The 20,006-nt window shown below is 32.8% G+C and overlaps 1 protein-coding gene across 4 annotated transcripts in view; it reads left to right on the forward strand.

The window, feature by feature from the left end:
- Window positions 1-19,157, forward strand: part of ARHGAP5 (Rho GTPase activating protein 5) — a 77,129-nt gene extending 57,972 nt beyond the window's left edge. For 3 of the 4 annotated variants that reach the window (XM_036841600.1, XM_036841599.1, XM_036841601.1), the window contains exons 4-7: window positions 5,516-5,593; window positions 8,409-8,540; window positions 10,333-10,438; window positions 15,580-19,157. In XM_036841600.1, the coding sequence (XP_036697495.1) occupies window positions 5,516-5,593; window positions 8,409-8,540; window positions 10,333-10,438; window positions 15,580-15,907 (644 nt within the window). In that variant the 3' untranslated portion in view covers window positions 15,908-19,157. The remainder of the gene's footprint in view (window positions 1-5,515; window positions 5,594-8,408; window positions 8,541-10,332; window positions 10,439-15,579) is intronic. The other variant, XM_036841603.1, reaches the window with a different exon arrangement.
- Window positions 19,158-20,006: the final 849 nt, after the last annotated feature.

Consider the following 20,006-nt stretch of genomic DNA (forward strand, 5'->3'; position numbering starts at 1 on the left):
TTTTGTATCCTGCAACTTTACCAAATTCATTGATTAGCTCTAGTAGTTTTCTGGTGGCATTTTTAGGATTCTCTATGTATAGTATCATGTCATCTGCAAACAGTGACAGCTTTACTTCTTCTTTTCCAATTTGTATTCCTTTTATTTCTTTTTCTTCTCTGATTGCCATGGCTAGGACTTCCAAAACTATGTTGAATAATAGTGGTGAGAGTGGACATCCTTGTCTCGTTCCTGATCTTAGAGGAAATGCTTCCAGTTTTTCACCATTGAGAATGATGTTTGCTGTGGGTTTGTCGTATATGGCCTTTATTATGTTGAGGTAGGTTCCCTCTATGCCCACTTTCTGGAGAGTTTTTATCATAAATAGATGTTGAATTTTGTCAAAACTTTTTTCTGCATCTATTGAGATGATCATATGGTTTTTATTCTTCAATTTATTAATATGGTGTATCACATTGATTGATTTGCATATATTGAAGAATCCTTGCATCCCTGGGATAAATCCCACTTGATCGTGGTGTATGATCTTTTTAATGTGTTGTTGGATTCTGTTTGCTAGTATTTTGTTGAAGATTTTTGCATCTATATTCATCAGTGATATTGGTCTGTAATTTTCTTTTTTTGTAGTATCTTTGTCTGGTTTTGGTATCAGGGTGATGGTGGCCTCATAGAATGAGTTTGGGAGTGTTCCTTCCTCTGCGGTTTTTTGGAAGAGTTTGAGAAGGATGGGTGTTAGCTCTTCTCTAAATGTTTGGTAGAATTCACCTGTGAAGCCATCTGGTCCTGGACTTTTGTTTGTTGGAAGATTTTTAATCACAGTTTCAATTTCATTACTTGTGATTGGTCTGTTCATATTTTCTGTTTCTTCCTGGTTCAGTCTTGGAAGGTTATACCTTTCTAAGAATTTGTCCATTTCTTCCAGGTTGTCCATTTATTGGCATAGAGTTGCTTGTAGTAGTCTCTTAGGATGCTTTGTATTTCTGTGGTGTCTGTTGTAACTTCTCCTTTTTCATTTCTAATTTTATTGATTTGAGTCCTCTCCCTCTTTTTCTTGATGAGTCTGGCTAATGGTTTATCAATTTTGTTTATCTTCTCAAAGAACCAGCCTTTAGTTTTATTGATCTTTGCTATTTTGTTCTTTGTTTCTATTTCATTTATTTCTGCTCTGATCTTTATGATTTCTTTCCTTCTGCTAACTTTGGGTTTTGTTTGTTCTTCTTTCTCTAGTTCCTTTAGGTGTAAGGTTAGATTGTTTACTTGAGATTTTTCTTGTTTCTTTAGGTAGGCTTGTATAGCTATAAACTTTCTTCTTAGAACTGCTTTTGCTGCATCCCATAGGTTTTGGATCGTCGTGTTTTCATTGTCATTTGTCTCTAGGTATTTTTTGATTTCCTCTGATTTCTTCAGTGATCTCTTGGTTATTTAGTAACGTATTGTTTAGCCTCCATGTGTTTGTGTTTTTTACATTTTTTTCCCTGTAATTCATTTCTAATCTCATAGCGTTGTGGTCAGAAAAGATGCTTGATATGATTTCAATTTTTTTAACTTTACTGAGGCTTGATTTGTGACCCAAGATGTGATCTATCCTGGAGAATGTTCCGTGCGCACTTGAGAAGAAAGTGTAATCTGTTGTTTTTGGATGGAATGTCCTATAAATATCAATTAAGTCTATCTGGTCTATTGTGTCATTTAAAGCTTCTGTTTCCTTACTTATTTTCATTTTGGATGATCTGTCCATTGGTGTAAGTGAGGTGTTAAAGTCCCCCACTATTATTGTGTTATTGTCGATTTCCTCTTTTATAGCTGTTAGCAGTCGCCTTATGTATTGAGGTGCTCCTATGTTGGGTGCATATATATTTATAATTGTTATATCTTCTTCTTGGATTGATCCCTTGATCATTATGTAGTGTCCTTCCTTGTCTCTTGTAACATTCTTTATTTTAAAGTCTATTTTATCTGATATGAGTATAGCTACTCCAACTTTCTTTTGATTTCCATTTGCATGGAATATCTTTTTCCATCCCCTCACTTTCAGTCTGTATGTGTCCCTAGGTCTGAAGTGGGTCTCTTGTAGACAGCATATAGATGGGTCTTCTTTTTGTATGCATTCAGCAAGCCTGTGTCTTTTGGTTGGAGCATTTAATCCATTCACATTTAAGGTAATTATCGATATGTATGTTCCTATGACCATTTTCTTAATTGTTTGGGGTTTGTTTTTGTAGGTCCTTTTCTTCTCTTGTGTTTCCCACTTAGAGAAGTTCCTTTAGCATTTGTTGTAGAGCTGGTTTGGTGGGGCTGAATTCTTTTAGCTTTTGCTTGTCTGTAAAGCTTTTGATTTATCCGTCAAATCTGAATGAAATCCTTGCCAGGTAGAGTAATCTTGGTTGTAGGTTCTTTCCTTTCATCACTTTAAGTATATCATGACACTCCCTTCTGGCTTTTAGAGTTTCTGCAGAGAAATCAGCTGTTAACCTTATGGGAGTTCCCGTGTATGTTATTTGTCATTTTTCCCTTGCTGCTTTCAATAATTTTTCTTTGTCTTTAATTTTTGCCACTTTGATTACTATGTGTCTCGGCGTGTTTCTCCTTGGGTTTATCCTGTATGGGACTCGCTGCGCTTCCTGGACTTGGGTGGCTATTTCCTTTCCCATGTTAGGGAAGTTTTTGACTATAATCTCTTCAGATATTTTCTCTGGTCCTTTCTCTCTCTCTTCTCCTTCTGGGACCCCTATAATGCGAATGTTGTTGCGTTTAATGTTGTCCCAGAGGTCTCTTAGGCTGTCTTCATTTCTTTTCATTCTTTTTTCTTTAGTCTGTTCCGCAGCGGTGAATTCCACCATTCCGTCTTCCAGGTCACTTATCTGTTCTTCTGCCTCAGTTATTCTGCTATTGATTCCTTCTAGTGTAGTTTTCATTTCAGTTATTGTATTGTTCATCTCTGTTTGTTTGTTCTTTAATTCTTCTAGGTCTTTGTTAAACATTTCTTGCATCTTTTCGGTCTTTGCCTCCTTTCTTATTCCGAGGCCCTGGATCATCTTCACTATCATTATTCTGAATTCTTTTTCTGGCAGGTTGCCTATCTCCACTTCATTTAGTTGTTTTTCTGGGGTTTTATCTTGTTCCTTCATCTGGTATATAGCCCTCTGCCTTTTCATCTTGTCTATCTTTCTGTGAATGTGGTTTTTGTTCCACAGGCTGCCGGATTATATTTTTTCTTGCTTCTGCTGTCTGCCCTCTGGTGGTTGATGCTATCTAAGAGGCTTGATGGGAGGCTCTGCTTTTTTTTTTTTTTTAAGTCACTCAGTTATTAGTGAACGGAAGGCAAGATTTTTATCATGGATGATTAAGCACCTTATAATTTTCATTTAGCAAATAAATGCTTATCATTATGTCAGGGTTTCTCAACCTCAGCATTATTGACATTTGGGACATTTTAAATTCTTTATTAGACACTTCAGGATCTAATCTAGGTGCACTGCTCTTAGTAATCATGTCTTTTTTAACACCTTTAGTTTGGGAGAGTTGCTCAGCTTCTTTTGTTTTTCTTGACTTTGTGACTATCAGACTTTCAGCCACTAGTTTTAGCTTCCGTTGATGATTTTTTTTTAGTCTCTCATATTTTGTATGTTTATTGGTTGGCACTTTATTGTACAAATGAACTTTTTCTTTCTCCTTCAATTTGAGGTTGCTGTTTCCTCATTATTAGATTCAAATTATGCATTTTTGTTAGAAATACCACCAAAGTAATGTTGTATCCTTCTAAGTGCATCATATCTGTTGGGATAGAATGTTATTTTGTCCCACTGTAGATGATAATAATTTTGGTTATTTGGTGGTGTCTGCCATGCTTCACTGAAGTTAAAACTTTGGATTTAATAACTTTGACACTTTTGTCAGTGGATTTTTGCTACCTTTATGATCATGAATTTCTGAATATAAAAAATTAGAATTAACATATTGTCCCATACAAGCGCTTGACATTTGTCCAGGAATAAATTTGACAAATTCTTCGTTTCTATTGATTTTTTTTTTCTCCTTGGGATCAGAACAATACAATGCCTTATCAAACTGAGTCTCTTTCAGAAGTGCTTTCAGAAACTTCCTATTGAACATAGAGATAGGTTTTTAGCTGATGACACAAATATTAGATGTTTTGTTATTGGCCCACAAATCCCTGAGGCTCATCATTTTTTTTTAGTCTAATTTCTTTATGTTCTTTAGATTGAGTAATTTCTATTGATTTGTCTTCAAGTTCACTTATTCATTATCATTACTGTCATCATTTTTCTATTATTGATCCCATTCAGTGAATTTGTTCTTTCTGTTACTGTATTTCTATTTCTAAAATTTCCAGTTAGTTCCTCCTTATATTTCTGTTTTTTTGCTAAAACTTTCTATTGGGAAGTTTGTTTCAAGTGTGTTTATAATTGTTCACTGAAGTGTTTTATGATGCTTTAAAATCCTTGTCAGATAATTCCACAACTGATATCTTTGTATTGGTGTCTGTTAATTGTTTTTTCTCATTCAAGTTGAGACTTTCTTGGTTCTTGGAATGATGAATGATTTTAGTTTTATTATTATTGTATTCTAGACATTTTGGATAGTATGCTGTGAAACTTTGGATCTTATTTAAATCTATTTTAGCAGGCCTCCTCTGACACTGCACCAGCAGGGGAGGAAGGCTGCCTCATTACTACAAAGTGGGGCTGGAAGATTGGACTCACCTCCCCACTTGATCTCTACCAGCCTCTGTTGACTACCATGGTGAAGAGGGGAGGGTACCTCTTACCTCAAGGTGGTAGTAGAAGTTCAGACTTGCCACTCAATCCTTGCTGACACTCTAGAGAGGGGAAGGGGCACCTTTGTTACTGCTGGCAGAGGTAGAATTTTAGTCTCCCTACTTGGTTCCACTGATGTGGATGAGGAGGAGTGGATTCCATGGTGTTTGGCTGGAGTAGGGCAGTAACAGTAAAAAATGTTTTTGCTTGCTAGTCTGCACCTTTCCCAATCCTTTCACTAGAGAGAACTGGCTTTTCTTGTTGGTTTTCTGATGGTGTTTTGTTTTTATTTTTATTTTTTTGCCTGTGCTCATTGGTATTTCTGGGTTGCAGGCTTCTCTGTTGCCTGGGCTAAGATATGTAAGAAGCAAAAGGAAAACCCAGGGAACTCACTATCTTTTGTTCTTCAAATTCTTTGGTTGCTATTCAAATTCACTTTCTCTTCACCTTTCAGAGTCTTTTGACTTTTTTAATATAGTGCACTCAGGAATTTTAACTGTGTTTAGTGGACTAGGAAGAAATGTATCTTATTTTACATGGAACTGGGTAGCCTAAATGGTTAAGAATTAAAGTAGTCCATTAAGAACTTACTTTAAATGAAATGCTCAAGAATATTTTATTCTTAAAAATATTTTACCACCATATTTTGTAAGTCACTAAGATGTACATAAGGTTAAGTATATTCTTTGTTGTAGCTATATATTCATGTGTAAAAGTCTATTTCTTTATTCTTTTAGGATTATGTACTGAAGGACTGTACCGTGTTAGTGGGAACAAAACTGATCAAGACAATATTCAAAAGCAGTTTGATCAAGGTAAGAAGATAATTATAGATATATTTATATATATATTTGATCAAGGTAAGAAGATAATTATAGAAGATAAAATAAAATCATTGTTTTATTATTTCCCTCATTGAAATTTCATATGAAACCCTCCTAAGAATATGGATGTTTAGGGGAGAAAGTTTTGAAGTAGTATTGGAAGTATTTAATGGAACAGATACCACAGTCAAGAAATGGGAGAGCTATAAATCCATTACCAGAATTAGAGAAGCAATAAATTGAGTTATGGTGCATCATCATCTTTGTATATCACAGATTGCACCTATTTAAAGTTGCGATTTAAAAGTTTTTTTTTTCCTTCATGATACTGGGCCAACTAACTAACCTTTAGGAATTTTTAAAAAGCTGAATTTCCTACTCATATTAAAGGAAATCTGTATGAGATCAAAGGTTTAAATGCAAAAAATGAAAACTAAGTTCTAGGGAGAAAAACGAATGAATATATTTATAATCTTGGAGTAGGAAGAGGCCTAAACTTGACATGAAACCTAGAAAGCATGAACAAGATGATAAACTAGACTGCCTAAAAAATGTTAAAACTTCTGTATGAAATAGTGTATAAAGCAAACAGAATCAGGAGACAAACTGTAAACTTGGTGTGGCTGTGGAATTTCTTTGCTAGATTAAGCAATTCATATTAGAAGAAAGCAACCAACAAATATATGAAAATATGCTCAGCCTCTGTCAGTTATAAAGAAATAAAAATTAAAACAAAAAGGTTGTATTTATTTTATTATGTGAGTGGAAAAGATTGTTGGTAGGGTGTAGGCAAGCAGGTATGTTGTATACTGTTGGTTATGGGTGCTTCAGGTAGCTTTGCTGGAGAAATTCCATTTGTAAATACTTATGTTACAAAAGTCTTTGTGTAAGCATACCAAGATATTTATTGCGGCATTGTTTGTATTTTGTTTTAAAGGTGGGGGGACCAATCCTGTTTACAAGTAGAATACTAGATAGCTGTATAAAATAATGAAGATTATATGTGTTGAAATGGTAAAATGTTGAGTGGTAAATGGTAAAGTTGAGTGGTGGGTGGGGTGTTTGTGTGCGTGCCTTGCTTTGAAAGACTATTGCATGGTATTTCATTAAAAAAAGAAAAATTGTTAGAAGAACTGTTTAGACTTTAGCAAATTGGTACAATTTCACTTCCGGTAATGAATGAAGAGTAGTCGTCAGTACCAGGGCCTCTTGAATTAGAGTTTCTGGTTTTGTTTCCTGTTTCTGCCACTTACTGTCTTTGTGGCCTAGGGAGGTTAACCTTTCTAAATCTCAGCTTTTTCATATCTAGAATGGGAGTGATAAGAGTAACTGAGGAATAATGAGATAATGCATATGACGAGTTTTCTGTGCCAGACACCATGTTAAATGTTCACTGGGTAGCTGTTATTACAAGGAATATAGCCTGCCTAAGGACCTAAGCTTTAGTACATAAAAGTTGTTATCATAATATCTTTATAATATTTTTAAATGAAATAAATCTAAATGTTCAGTAATAGAATATTATGTAAATTTTTATATCTGGGAGAATGTTTTGTAGCCATTAGAATTGTTTATGTAGGACAAAATGTAAGGATTGGTGATTCTTGGTTAAGGATATATGTGAGTTCTTTGTATTTTTATTATTCTTGCAAATTTTCTGCAAGTTTGAAATTACAATGAAATGTTACCTGCCCCCCCAAAAAGTTTTTTAAAGTTGCTTGCAAAATTTTATTAACCTTGGATAATGCCTTAAAAATTAAATCCAATATAAAATCTATCATCTGTCTATATATATATATATATATATATTTTTTTTTTTTTTTTTTTTTTTTTTTTTTTAATGAGCAGAAAAGGGCTGAAAGGAAACATGGTAAAGTATAAACAGTGATTAATCTCTTGGTTATGGGAAGTAATTTTTTATTTATCATATAAATATTCATTGTATTTATAATAAGGAAAATGTGACTTTTTTAATAGCAAATTAACCTTATGATATACCTTTAATATGTTACATTCTTATTTTTTAAGTCAGAACTTCACTGATAAGTGTTTAAAGTATTTTATATTAAAATTTTTTAAGTATAAGTTATAAGTTCCCCACCAGGGAACTCCCTTACAATAGATTTACACTATAGATTACAATTTATATTGGCTTGCAGTATAATATTGTAGAAAAAACACACAAAAGTGGTCCTGCAATGTGAGAATAATAATGTATATTGAAACAATAAAATAGTGTTTGCCTTTTACCCCTTTTATGTCCAGTTAAGCATACTCCATGAGGTATAGTGATTTTGGTTTTTCTTCCAGTTTTATTGAGATATAATTGACATACAGTACTGTATAAGGTGTACAACATAATGATTTGACTTACATATATCATGAAATGATTACCACACTAAGTTTAGTGAACATCCATCATCTATCAAAACTTGAATTTATATGCATGATTCCTATCTTTTGTCTTTCTGTTTCCTTATGACCTCTTTTAAATAGCTTATGTGAACGAAATGTTTCAAAAGAAGAGAGATGTCAGTAATATTGCTCATATACTGACAAGCCTAATAGCATTTTTTATTGTCACAGAAAATGCTTCTTACTTGGTTTTCTCTTTCCTTATCTATAGTTTGTCAGGAAAACTTATATTAAAACAGTGGGGGAGGGATGAATCAGCCTGTGAAGAAAGGTGGTCCATGAGAAGACTTAAATGTCTTTGGATCTACAAGTACCCATTTAGCTTACTTCTCCTGTAATAAATTTAAATTTATTATAGTTTTTAATTTTAATTTTAATTTTTATCTTATAGATCATAATATCAGCCTAGTATCAATGGAAGTAACAGTAAATGCTGTAGCTGGAGCTCTTAAAGCTTTCTTTGCAGATCTACCAGATCCTTTAATTCCATATTCTCTTCATCCAGAGCTATTGGAAGCAGCAAGTAAGTAAAAGCCTCCTTTTTTTTTTTTTTTGAGAAGGATGATGATAGTGGGGTTTGTACATTGATTGCTTTGTGTTAAAATCAGTCATGCACTAGAATATGTAGCTAATAAAAATTCAGCTTCTAGAACTGTTTATTAAAGCTCTTTCCCTTTAAATAAATAGTTTTAGCTAGGCTCCCAGATGACTAGGTGCTCCTAGAAGTTTAGATCATTATACTAGAAGTTTGAGATTTGTGTTTTTAATTCAAACTCAAAGGCATTGTAAGAAAAAGAAATTAAGTCTTCAAATGAATGTATCTGTAATGTACTTTAGTAACATATTAACCTGTGTATGGTCTGTACACATGTGTACATAAATTTTTTTTAAGTCAAAGAAATTAACTTTGGCCTCATGTCTTGATTCAGTTTTTGAAAAAGTAAGACAGGAAAATGGGTACTTATTCAGTATTGTTCCTACTTGGCATCATCATTCATCCAGATGTTTCTATGAAGCAAATACTCATTTGTTATCTGGAAAATGAGACCAAAGGTCTATTTGAGTATCAGGTAACCTAGTGCTTAATCCACATTGTGTTCTCAATGGCTAAAATTAATGTAGTTTCTAAATATTTCTCTTTAATTTCCTTTTGATTACAAGTCTTCAAGCTCTGTAGCGTGAGACTACTTATAATACTGATTGTTAAAGTTCTCAGTTAATTTTCTTTTCATTAAAATCCACTTCAGTATATTGTCACAAGATACAGTTGCCTTATACATTCTCTCGTATGAAAACTGGGAAAATAGTCCAATTGATAGCTTAGATTTTCTTACTTTTTGGCCATGAACAATAGCCTCAGAACTTTCCTACCTAGGAAATATTGAGGGCTGATTTAGAAGTAATATGTGGCAAATGAGAAATTTGTTAGTACTTGGTGTACTACCATGAGTTGGTTGGCAGACTGGCCTCCTCCAGAGGAATCCATTGTTATTTTAGAAGAATGAACTGAATGAGGAAGAGCAGCAGTAAGGCGCACTCTCCTCTCCCATTTACAGCAGAGCCACATTTCAGTTATTCTGTTTCATAATTTGTGTAAATTTGGAAAGTAACTGAGCTAAATGCTTGTATTGCTTGTGCTGCTTGTGAAGAACAATGTTTTATAAGCTAAGTGGATTATAAATAAGTATAATGCTTTAAATCAGGTGTTGGCAAACTGGCCTGTGGGCCAAATTCAGTGTGCCATCAGTTTTCAGAAGGCTTGCAAGCTAAGAATGTTTTTTTACATTTTTAAATGGTTGAAAAAATATTAAAAGAAAATTTTATGAAATATTAAAATTATATGAATTCAGATTTTTAAAGTTCTATTGGATCACAGCCACTCTTGTTACATATTGTCTGTGGCTGCTTTTGTACAACTGCAGAGTTGAGTAGTTTCACCCACAAAGCCTAAAATACTCTCTGTAGCATGAATATTAAGAGCCTAACAGATTTGTAAGTAATTAGTTAATTCTAAATCAGTATCTAGTTATATAAGTTGCTTAAAGAAATTACTAATATACCATTTCCTATTTTACCACCCCCAGGTTACTTTGATCTTCAGTTATTAGCTTTACTTGTGAAAAGGCTATTGTAAATAGATGGTAGTCTGTTTATTAGCAGGTTCTTTACAACATTTTCTTTGTTTTTGTTTCCCTCTCCTGATATGCTTCATATACATTCTTGATTGTCTTATACAATAAGCATAGCAGGAAGCTTTATCAATATTTTTTAATGTTTGTGTTTCACACAAATACCTCACTACTTTAATTTTACAGAAGTCCCGGATAAAACAGAACGTCTTCATGCACTGAAAGAAATTGTTAAGAAATTTCATCCTGTTAACTATGATGTATTCAGATATGTAATAACACATCTAAACAGGTATTTTTATTTTTCGTTTTTGCAAATAAAATGCACTACGGATTTCAAACACATAACCTTATAAATTGGGTAATCATAAAATAGAGAAAGAGCGACTAATTTAAACATACAGTTCAATTTTGGTTCTCTAAATTATTTTTTCTGTATTTTTAAAATAGATTTTTCATCAACTTGTTTAAAGAAAGGTATATGACCCTTTTAGTATCTAACATGATTATATAAATAGTAAGTGTGGTGAGTACTTTTTTTTTTGTCACTGCTGTTCTTTAACAATTCTCTTCTATAGAATCTTAGAATTTTAGTTACGAAATGACACTTAGATAATTAACCAGATCAACCTATTTGAAGTTGGAAAGATTGAGGTTTAAAGAGAGAAATCATATGCTCAAGTGACACATCTTATGACTAGAATCCAAGTATTATTAAGTGGTTTAATTGCCTCTTCTTCTGTACTATGTCTCTTTTGTGTATCTTGCTTGTTTTGTTTGGATATTCCTCATAGTGAAATTTTATTAGAAACTTGAATTCATATTACTATCCACCTTGACTGTTACTGAAATGCAGGACATTAATCCTATATCAAAAGCCTTAAATATGTTAAGCTTCAAGTTTATACTTTTTTCTATAAAGATACCCTTCCCAACACCATTTCTTAAATGAAAGGCAATATTAATATCGTATAATAGCATAAAGCTCAAGACTATGGAGTTAAATAGGCTTGGTTTTGAAACATTTTTAGTTCTGTGGCTTTGGACAAATACTTGACCCTGCCTAAGCCTTGATTTTTCTCAACTATAAGAATGAGAATAATAATAGCTCACAAAGTTGTTATTGAGACTGAATAGAATTATTAGTATTTGTACTACTTTTTTCAAAAGTCTACTCTTCACAATATCTTCTACTAACATTTTAAAGAACTGAGGTTTGGTTTTTTTAACTAATAATGTCAGTGTCCAAAACAAGTACATTTCAGTCTGTACCTCTTAAAAGAGAGTATTAAGCAGTGTTTAAAGTTTTATTGTTGTTATCAATGTAGCATAAAATTATATTAGCACTTCTAGTAACTCTTCTCTGGAGTCTCCCTCTGTGAGAAAATACCAACATACATAGTATTGCAGTATAATTAGTGGAATTTCCTCTTTTGAAAATTACCATGCAACGTGGTTCATGATTTAACAGATGTGTACAGGGTACTACAGGAGACCTTACCCAATATGGAATGTAGGGATGGTATATGAACATATTATTGTATGGCCTGATTAAAGTGCTGAAAGAAGAATTGGACTTTATTAAAAACAATAGGGAAAAGAGACAAAGGGAAGAGCATATTCAAAGAATCACAGTGCTAGCCCACCATCAGTGTTATATTGAGACACTTAACTGTGTTTGACTCCAGTGATACAACAGTTAATGACACAGGCATACTTGGCGTGTTGAGGAACAGCAAAGAGGCCTGTGTGGTTTGAGCAGAGTGAAGGATAGGGCAGTACTACTCAGAGTGTAGCCTATTGATTAGCTTTAGTCCTCAAAATATTTTACTGACAGGGAGGTTGCTTTCATGTCTATCACTAAGTGCACTGTTGAGTTCAGCTGACATTTATGGGGGGTGGGGTGGGGAGCAAGACTTTGTCAATGAAAAAAGCATTGCATGATTGTTACTCTGAATGGTATGGGGAGCCACTAGAGAGTAGAACAGAGAAATAGTATCATCAGACTTAAATTTTAGAACAAACACTCAACTATTGATTATAATGGATATACTCTTTGTGCCAGGTACTCTTGTAAATGCTATACAGACATAGCAGTAAATAAAATAATCACATTTCATGGAACTTTATATTCCAGTATAGGAAATAAATGATAAATATATATTGGGTGATTAACAGATTGCAAAAATTAATCCATGGAGCTGTTCTTTGGATGTATTTTCTCTCACCTTCCATATTCAGTGAGTTACTGTGTCAAATTAGTTTTACCTCCTGACTAGTTTTCCTTTTCATTCCTCTGCCACTGCTTTAGTTTAAATTTTATCATTTCTCATTTAGGAATCTCTAGTTTGTCATTGAGCTCTCTCTCTGCCAATTTTTCTTCTTGATTCTCCCTTGATCCTGATGCCAGAATGATCTTTCTGAAAGCTCTTTGTGTAAAGATCACTTATATCCTAAAGGAAAAAAATCTAAATTGTTTATCATTAAGTGGCCTAGTTCTAACTTACTCTGTTAAATCTCCTTTCCTTTTCCACCGTGCAACACCAAGTGCCACTGTATTAAACTAATAGGACTTAACCGAAAGTATCAATTTGTGCCTGGTCCCTTATCACATCTTAACATGACTGCCTCAGTCTTTCTCAAAATTCAGTCCTCAAACCAGCAGCGTCAGCATCACCGGGGAACTTGTTAGGAATGCAAATTATCAGGCCCCACCCCAGACATAATTATCAATCTTTGTTTTAACAGGCCCTCCAGGAGGTTCTGATACACACTGAGAATCACTGGGGGGGGAGGGTTTGTTTGTTCATTTGTTTTTTATCGAAGTATGGTTGATTTACAAGCTCATGTTAGTTTTCAGGTGTACAGCAAAGTGGTTCAGTTATATATATTCTTTTTTTAGATTCTTTTCCATTATAGGTTATTAAAAGCTATTGAGTATAGTTCCTGTGCTATACAGTATTGTTTATCTATTTTATATATAGTGTGTATATATATATATATGTATATGTATACATATATATTTTATATGTAGTGTGTATCTGTTAATCCCAAACTCCTCATTTATCCCTCACCCGCCCTTTCCCTTTTGGTAACCATAGGTTTGTTTTCTGTGTCTGTGAATCTGTTTCTGTTTTGTAAATAAGTTCATTTGTATCATTTTTTTTTTTTTTTTTAGATTCCACATATAAGTGATATCATATGGTATTTATCTTTCTCATTCTGCCTTACTTTGCTTAGTATTATAATCTCTAGGTCCATCCATGTAGCTGCAAATGGCGTTATTTCATTCTTTTTTGTGGCTGAGCAATATACCATTGTGCATATATATATACACATATATATATACACACACACACACACCATATCTTCCATGTCTTAGCTATTGTAAGTAGTGCTGCCATGAACATTGGGGTGCATATATCATTTAAAATTAGAGTTTTTGTCTTTTCTGGATATATGCCCAGGAGTGGGATTGCTGGATCATATGGCAACTCTATTTTTAGCTTTTTAAGAAACCTCCATACTGTTCTCCATAGTGGCTACACCAATTTACATTCCCAACAACAGTGTAGGAGGGTTCCCTTTTCTCCACAGCCTCTGCAGCATTTATTATTTGTAGACTTTTTGATGATGGCCATTCTGAGCAATCTGTGATGGTATCTCGTTATAGGTTTGATTTGCATTTCTCTAATAATTAGTGATGTTGAACATCTTTTCATGTGCCTGTTGGCCATCTATATGTCTTCTTTGGAGAAATGTCTATTTAGGTCTTCTGCCCATTTTTTGATTAGGTTGTTTGTTTGTTTTTTGATACTGAGCTGTCTGTGTATTCGGAAAGTAACCCCTTGTCAGTCACATTGTTTGCAAATATTTTCTCTCTGTAGGTTGTCTTTTCATTTTGTTTATGGTTTCCTTTGCTGTGCAAAAGCTTATAAGTTTGATTTGGTCTCAGTTTATTTTTGCTTTTATTTCTGTTGTCTTGGGAGACTGACCTGAGAAAACATTGCTACGATTTATGTCAGAGAATGTCTCGCCTATGTTCTTTAGGAGTTTTATGGTGTCATGTTTTATATTTAAATTTTTAAGCCATTTTGAATTCATTTTTGTATATGATGTGAGAGAGTGTTCTAACTTTATTGATTTACATACTGCTGTCCAGCTTTTCCAACATCATTTGCTGAAGAGACTGTCTTTTCTCCATTGTATATTCTTGCCTCCTTTGTCAAAGATTAATTGACCATAGGTGTGTGGGTTTGTTTCTGGGCTCCCTGTTTTGTTCCAGTGATCCATATGTCTGATTTTGTGCCAGTACCACGCTGTTTTGATTACTATAGCTTTGTAGTATTTGAGAACCACTGTTTTGACTAAATTACTCTTTCTTCCTACTGTTTTACTAACACCCATCACCCTTGGCTCAACTCAAACATTACCTCTTCAAGGAAGGCTTCCCTGACCACCCTCATCTAACTGATTTGCTACCTTTCCTTTGTATTTTTTGACTCAACAATTAGACTTGATGCCCATATTCATGTCTTTCAAATCTATAGGTATTTTCAGAACCTATACTTGACTACCACATAGACACACCTGACTGGGCCCCTCTATACACTATATTTTAACAGAGGTTGACTTTATTCTGAATATTCTAATTTAGTCTCTTAACAAATAGTAATAACTTTTACCACAGAACGCATGTTTTTAGGGCACTTATTTTACCTCAGATGAGCAACTCCTGTGTTTGGGGGTGTGGGTCCTTTCGTTTAGATTTTAAATTTTTTGATATACAAATTTAAATAAAAAATTTTCCTGCTACCTTGCATATTGGGCTGTTTCTTCATGTGTGAATGAGAGGATTGGATAAAATACCTAAAATTTCCTCCCAATTTAATAATTTTGAGTTAAAATTCAAGATTTGCTTCTTATGTTTCTTGCTAATTACAGACGGGGTAGTAGTGCTTGCTCACATATTTAAAAGACTGGATGCAAAATAGTTAACATATGGTCATTTGTAAATTATTTATTGTCAGATCAAAAGAATTTTAAGGTAGAATGTGCTCTGTGAACTGTTGTCATTGAAATTAAATTTGTAACGATGTACAAGGTAGTTAATGATTAAAAAGATTGTTTTTTGGAATACTAGAAACTTGAGTTTTTTGAAAGTTGAAAAGTCTTCCGGTTGGAGTATATGATAATTTTTCCAAAGTAAAAACCATCTTTGGTTCTCATAAGGAATGGATTTTACTGCTCTTTTCTGTTATTAGAATGTAGTTGAACATGGAATGCACAAGCAGGAAAATGTTTTAAATTTGAAGTTAAGATTTTTAAAAAAGGTAAAACCACATCATCTGAAATAATATCCAACTCTCAGATTCTTTAATTGCAATGAGTTTTGACTGGTTTCTAATTGTTTTTTTCCTATCATAATTTCAGGGTCAGTCAGCATAATAAAGTCAACCTAATGACAGCAGACAACTTATCCATCTGTTTTTGGCCAACTTTGATGAGACCTGATTTTGAAAATCGAGAGTTTCTGTCTACCACCAAGATCCATCAATCTGTTGTTGAAACATTCATTCAACAGTGTCAGTTTTTCTTTTACAATGGAGAAATTGTGGAGACTGTGAACACTGTGGCTCCTCCACCACCTTCAAACCCAGGACAGTTGGTGGAACCAATGGTACCGCTTCAGTTACCACCACCATTGCAACCTCAACTGATACAACCACAGTTACAGACGGATCCTCTTGGTATTATATAAGTAGGAAGTGATTGCAGCCAGCCTGAAATTGGACAAAAGCAAATCTAGATATGCATGTTTCAGGGTTCAGTAGTATACTTCATGTTTCTTACAGATAATTCACATTCAAAATAATGAGACATTTTCTCTTTGAACTATATGGTATTCCTTATTCATTTACATTACAAATCTAAGACCATGTGATTAGCATGACTGGAGAGGTTTAATTTTTATAAACAAAAATAGCTATAAAATACAAAGCTGCTGTTGCATGCAACCTTATTGCAATCAGTATATCATTCCTGTGGCATTTTCTGTCACATTATATTGTGAATAAAATTTTTCTATAGAAATTAAATGATTTAAAAACTCACGTATATGAAACATTTAATGCTTTCCAGCCTGCTTTATGGCTGGTTTTGTTATTTGATGTGCTAATTTGAGCAACTTAATTTACTTTTATCAGTCTGTATAGATAACTAAAAGCCCAGTTAAGTATTTTATAATTTCAGGCTACTTATGCCATGCTTGGGATGTTGTTTGAAAGAAAGAAAAATACACTTAACATATTTCTGCACCTTCATTTTCTAAGTAAACCTGTGGATGATTTGATGGGGGTAAATGGATATACTTCTTGTACACACATACCAAGGACATGCTTGTGGCTAAAGTGAGTTGATAATGTTGTGCAAAGGATAGTTGTCACCAACTCATTTCTTTATAGTCCATGATGAAACAAACATCTTGTATACTTTTAATTCTGTAAACAGATGCATGTTCAAAAGATCTATTATGGTCTTGTAATCTTAATCTAATATATTTTAGATATTTTAATTTTTTCCCTCTTGGGAAATACATTTAGTATAGTGTAGAAAATACTTCATGACATTTTCATATAAGGTTATATAACTTTTCATACATAAACATGAAATTTGTTGTAGAAAATTCTTTAAACCAAACATTTTAATCTAGGACTTCAATTTAATCTGTCCCTTGAATCTATTTTTATGTGGCCCTTAAAAACATATCCAAAAATCCATTGCTAATATAGCAATAAAAATACTTTGGGTACTGACAGCCTCTTTGGAGTATGTATATATAAAGTTGCAAACTTGTATTCATATTCTTTTCTGTGATATGTTGTACTAAAATCCAAAGTGGCTTTTGCACCATTTTTTAAGCCAATTTTTTCCTTTGATGTTGGTACCAGATTTGCTGTAAATGACTGCTGCTTTGGAGGTTAAACATTTCGTTAGTGAAGTTACAACCAGAACAGGAAATTATGGATACAATTTTCAGAATAAGTGGCATAGGTAAATTTTGTTAGGCTTTATTCAAAATTTGTTCATTATCAAAACATGCCGTTTTTTTTCCCAGAAAGGGAAAAAATGGTTTTTTTGTTGCCAGGTTATATTTTGTGTAGTAAAGAAAAAATTCTTTGGTCCACGTTGTAATCTTCATACTGCAATTTTAAGGTTGTCTTATGTGTAGTGTAGTAAATAGATGATTTTGAGATTTGAGGCTCCTAAGAGTTTGATTTGCTCCATTTTTTCCTAAAATAAATATTGTCTTTCCCAACTGTTATGTCCTAGGTATTGTACTTCTAATTTTAACTTCAGAATCAAGATGTTGACATGAACCAGGCTGCTGTTGAAGTACATGTATATTATAAATTATCTTATTTGTGTTATACTCTTACATGTCATTATCTTTTCTAAGAAAACAAAGTCCCTATTATTCCTATTGCAAAGCACACAGGAATTAAGAAAGTACAGTAATTTTTAAAAAGAAAAATCTGGTAAATGTAGTATTCTTAGCTTGTTCTATATTACTTATACCTATTGTCTGTATAGCTTTAATTTATAGCTGTCAGTTTAACATCGGCATGTCTGGCAAAGAAAATTAAACTTTAAGAGTTTTATAAACTGTTTCTAGGTTGCTAAAGAATTTATTTTTCTACTATATATGGTATAGACAAAGCTCAAAACTATGTACAGGAAAAAAGCCTGACTATTTCTTTTGGAAGTAGGCTGAAAAGAGAATTTTCAGAACTGTTCATGTCTTCAGTTCATTTGGTCATAACTTTGCTATTGTAATATGTGAATCTCAGTTTATTTAAGCTGTTCTCTTTTATACTGTGTTAATTTAACTTTCATGTGCATTTAGTACAACTTTTGTTATTGAAACTAGCATTTACCATTTTCCACATTTACTACCTTACACCTTCCCAAAAATTTATCTCCACTTTCCTATGCATTCTATAATTGATTTTGAAAAGCTTCATAGTGGGTCATTTAAAATTCTACTTTTGGTTCACTTAACAGATAGGTTACAGTTAATTGAAAATTAAAGTACGGTTTAAAGCTCAGTCTGTTACACTGAATTGATTGCGTTTGTTTTTACCAAGGGTTTAGATATGTTTTTAAATATTAGAAAAATAATGCTAAAAACAAAATAATATGATTAAACTCTTCTCTGGTAAGTTACTGGAAGGTTTCACTGTTTAGGGAACTATCATATATGAAACTTATTAAAGGATGAAAAGAATATTAGGTAGTCTCGTAATTATGCATAAACATTAAGGCATTATATTTTACAGTTTTAAATAAAATTCCATCTACACACATGTTGCCATCGTTTCATTTAAGCTTCAGTGCTTGTAGTTATTACAGTATTGTACTTAACAGTATCTAGATTAGCAATATAAAGAAGCTTAGTGGAATTCTCAAATTTTCAGTAGATTTATGGGAAGTCAAATTCTATTCAACAAACACTTATTAGGATATACAATTAATTTTAGAACAAAATTCCAGGCACAATATATTTTCATTTGAAATGGTATTTGTTAGTAGCGCTTATTTTCCCCAACATTTACAATGTAAATAATGTAGGTAGCAGCAATCTAACTTAGCCAAAAAGCAGCTTTTATTTTCCATACTGTATGTAAATAATGTAGACTTCTTTTTTTTCAGGTACTGCAATTTAATTTCTAATATCTCTTAGATAGGAACAAAAAGGAACAATTGGAATAAGAACTTAGGCCTTAGCTTCCATGTGATTTTTAGTTTTTTATACAGTAATAATTGTGATGCTATTTGTCAACTGGATATAAATATATATATAATTTTAAAAAGTCAAAAGTGCTTTGTTTCTTCGTTTATAATTAATGTAATTTTGTGCTTCACCAACAGGATGCTGCAGTAAATTAAATATCAGTGAAGCTTCTTCTGTATAAAGAATGCTATGAATAAAACATTAAGAAGCTGTGTAATTTTAAGTTATAGTTGCCTCTAATTTTACCATTTCATTGGTAAAAATCAACTAATATTTTTTCATAAAATAGGAAAATGTTTTTAAAATTATGATGAAAGTTTTATTAGGGAAGTGTATTATTGAGCTTTTACTGTACCATGAGAGGAGATCTAAAATTTATTCTGGATATATACATACAGATGAAAATTGATTTAAAAATGTTTAGGAAAACAAGATTGCACAGATTTCTAAGACTCAAATGTTACCTGGAATTTCAAGCTGTGGCTAGACATATTTTGAGCCACTGGAAATATTTTGAAACCTATTCTAGTTTATAACAGAGGTGCTAACATTGAAGAACATAATATTTTTATTTTCTTCATGGTTTATGAATATTAAGTCAAACTTCTATAGGTATATATCGTCAAATTCTATGGATCTGGTGAGGTCGGTTTGACCTGAATCATTGTATGTGTTTATCTTGAGTTTAATCCTTTTAATTAAGTACCTTAATTCTTAGGCTGAACAATTTCTGATTTGTTTCAGAACTTTATGGGACACTTAAAATTTTTTATTGTGTCTGAACTGTTAAAGTTCTTAGCGTTTTCAATTTATCAAATGTCTGAAAATAAAATTTTCTAAGATTTAATAAGGGAAGGAACTACTCTTCAATATTGATTTCTTATGGTAGGATCTGTGTGTAGTTGAGAAGACTGTACAAGCATTAATGACATCTCATATCCAATACCCAGTCATATCAGATGTGATCCAAGTACCATGATCTTTTTAAAGCAGTTAAAAATCTACTAACTAAGGAACTTTGGGAATATCCACTATTCAGTTGGTCCTCATCATCATCCTATAAGCA

The sequence above is a fragment of the Balaenoptera musculus genome, chromosome 2, assembly GCF_009873245.2.
Source record: "Balaenoptera musculus isolate JJ_BM4_2016_0621 chromosome 2, mBalMus1.pri.v3, whole genome shotgun sequence".
Classification (NCBI taxonomy): domain Eukaryota; kingdom Metazoa; phylum Chordata; class Mammalia; order Artiodactyla; family Balaenopteridae; genus Balaenoptera; species Balaenoptera musculus.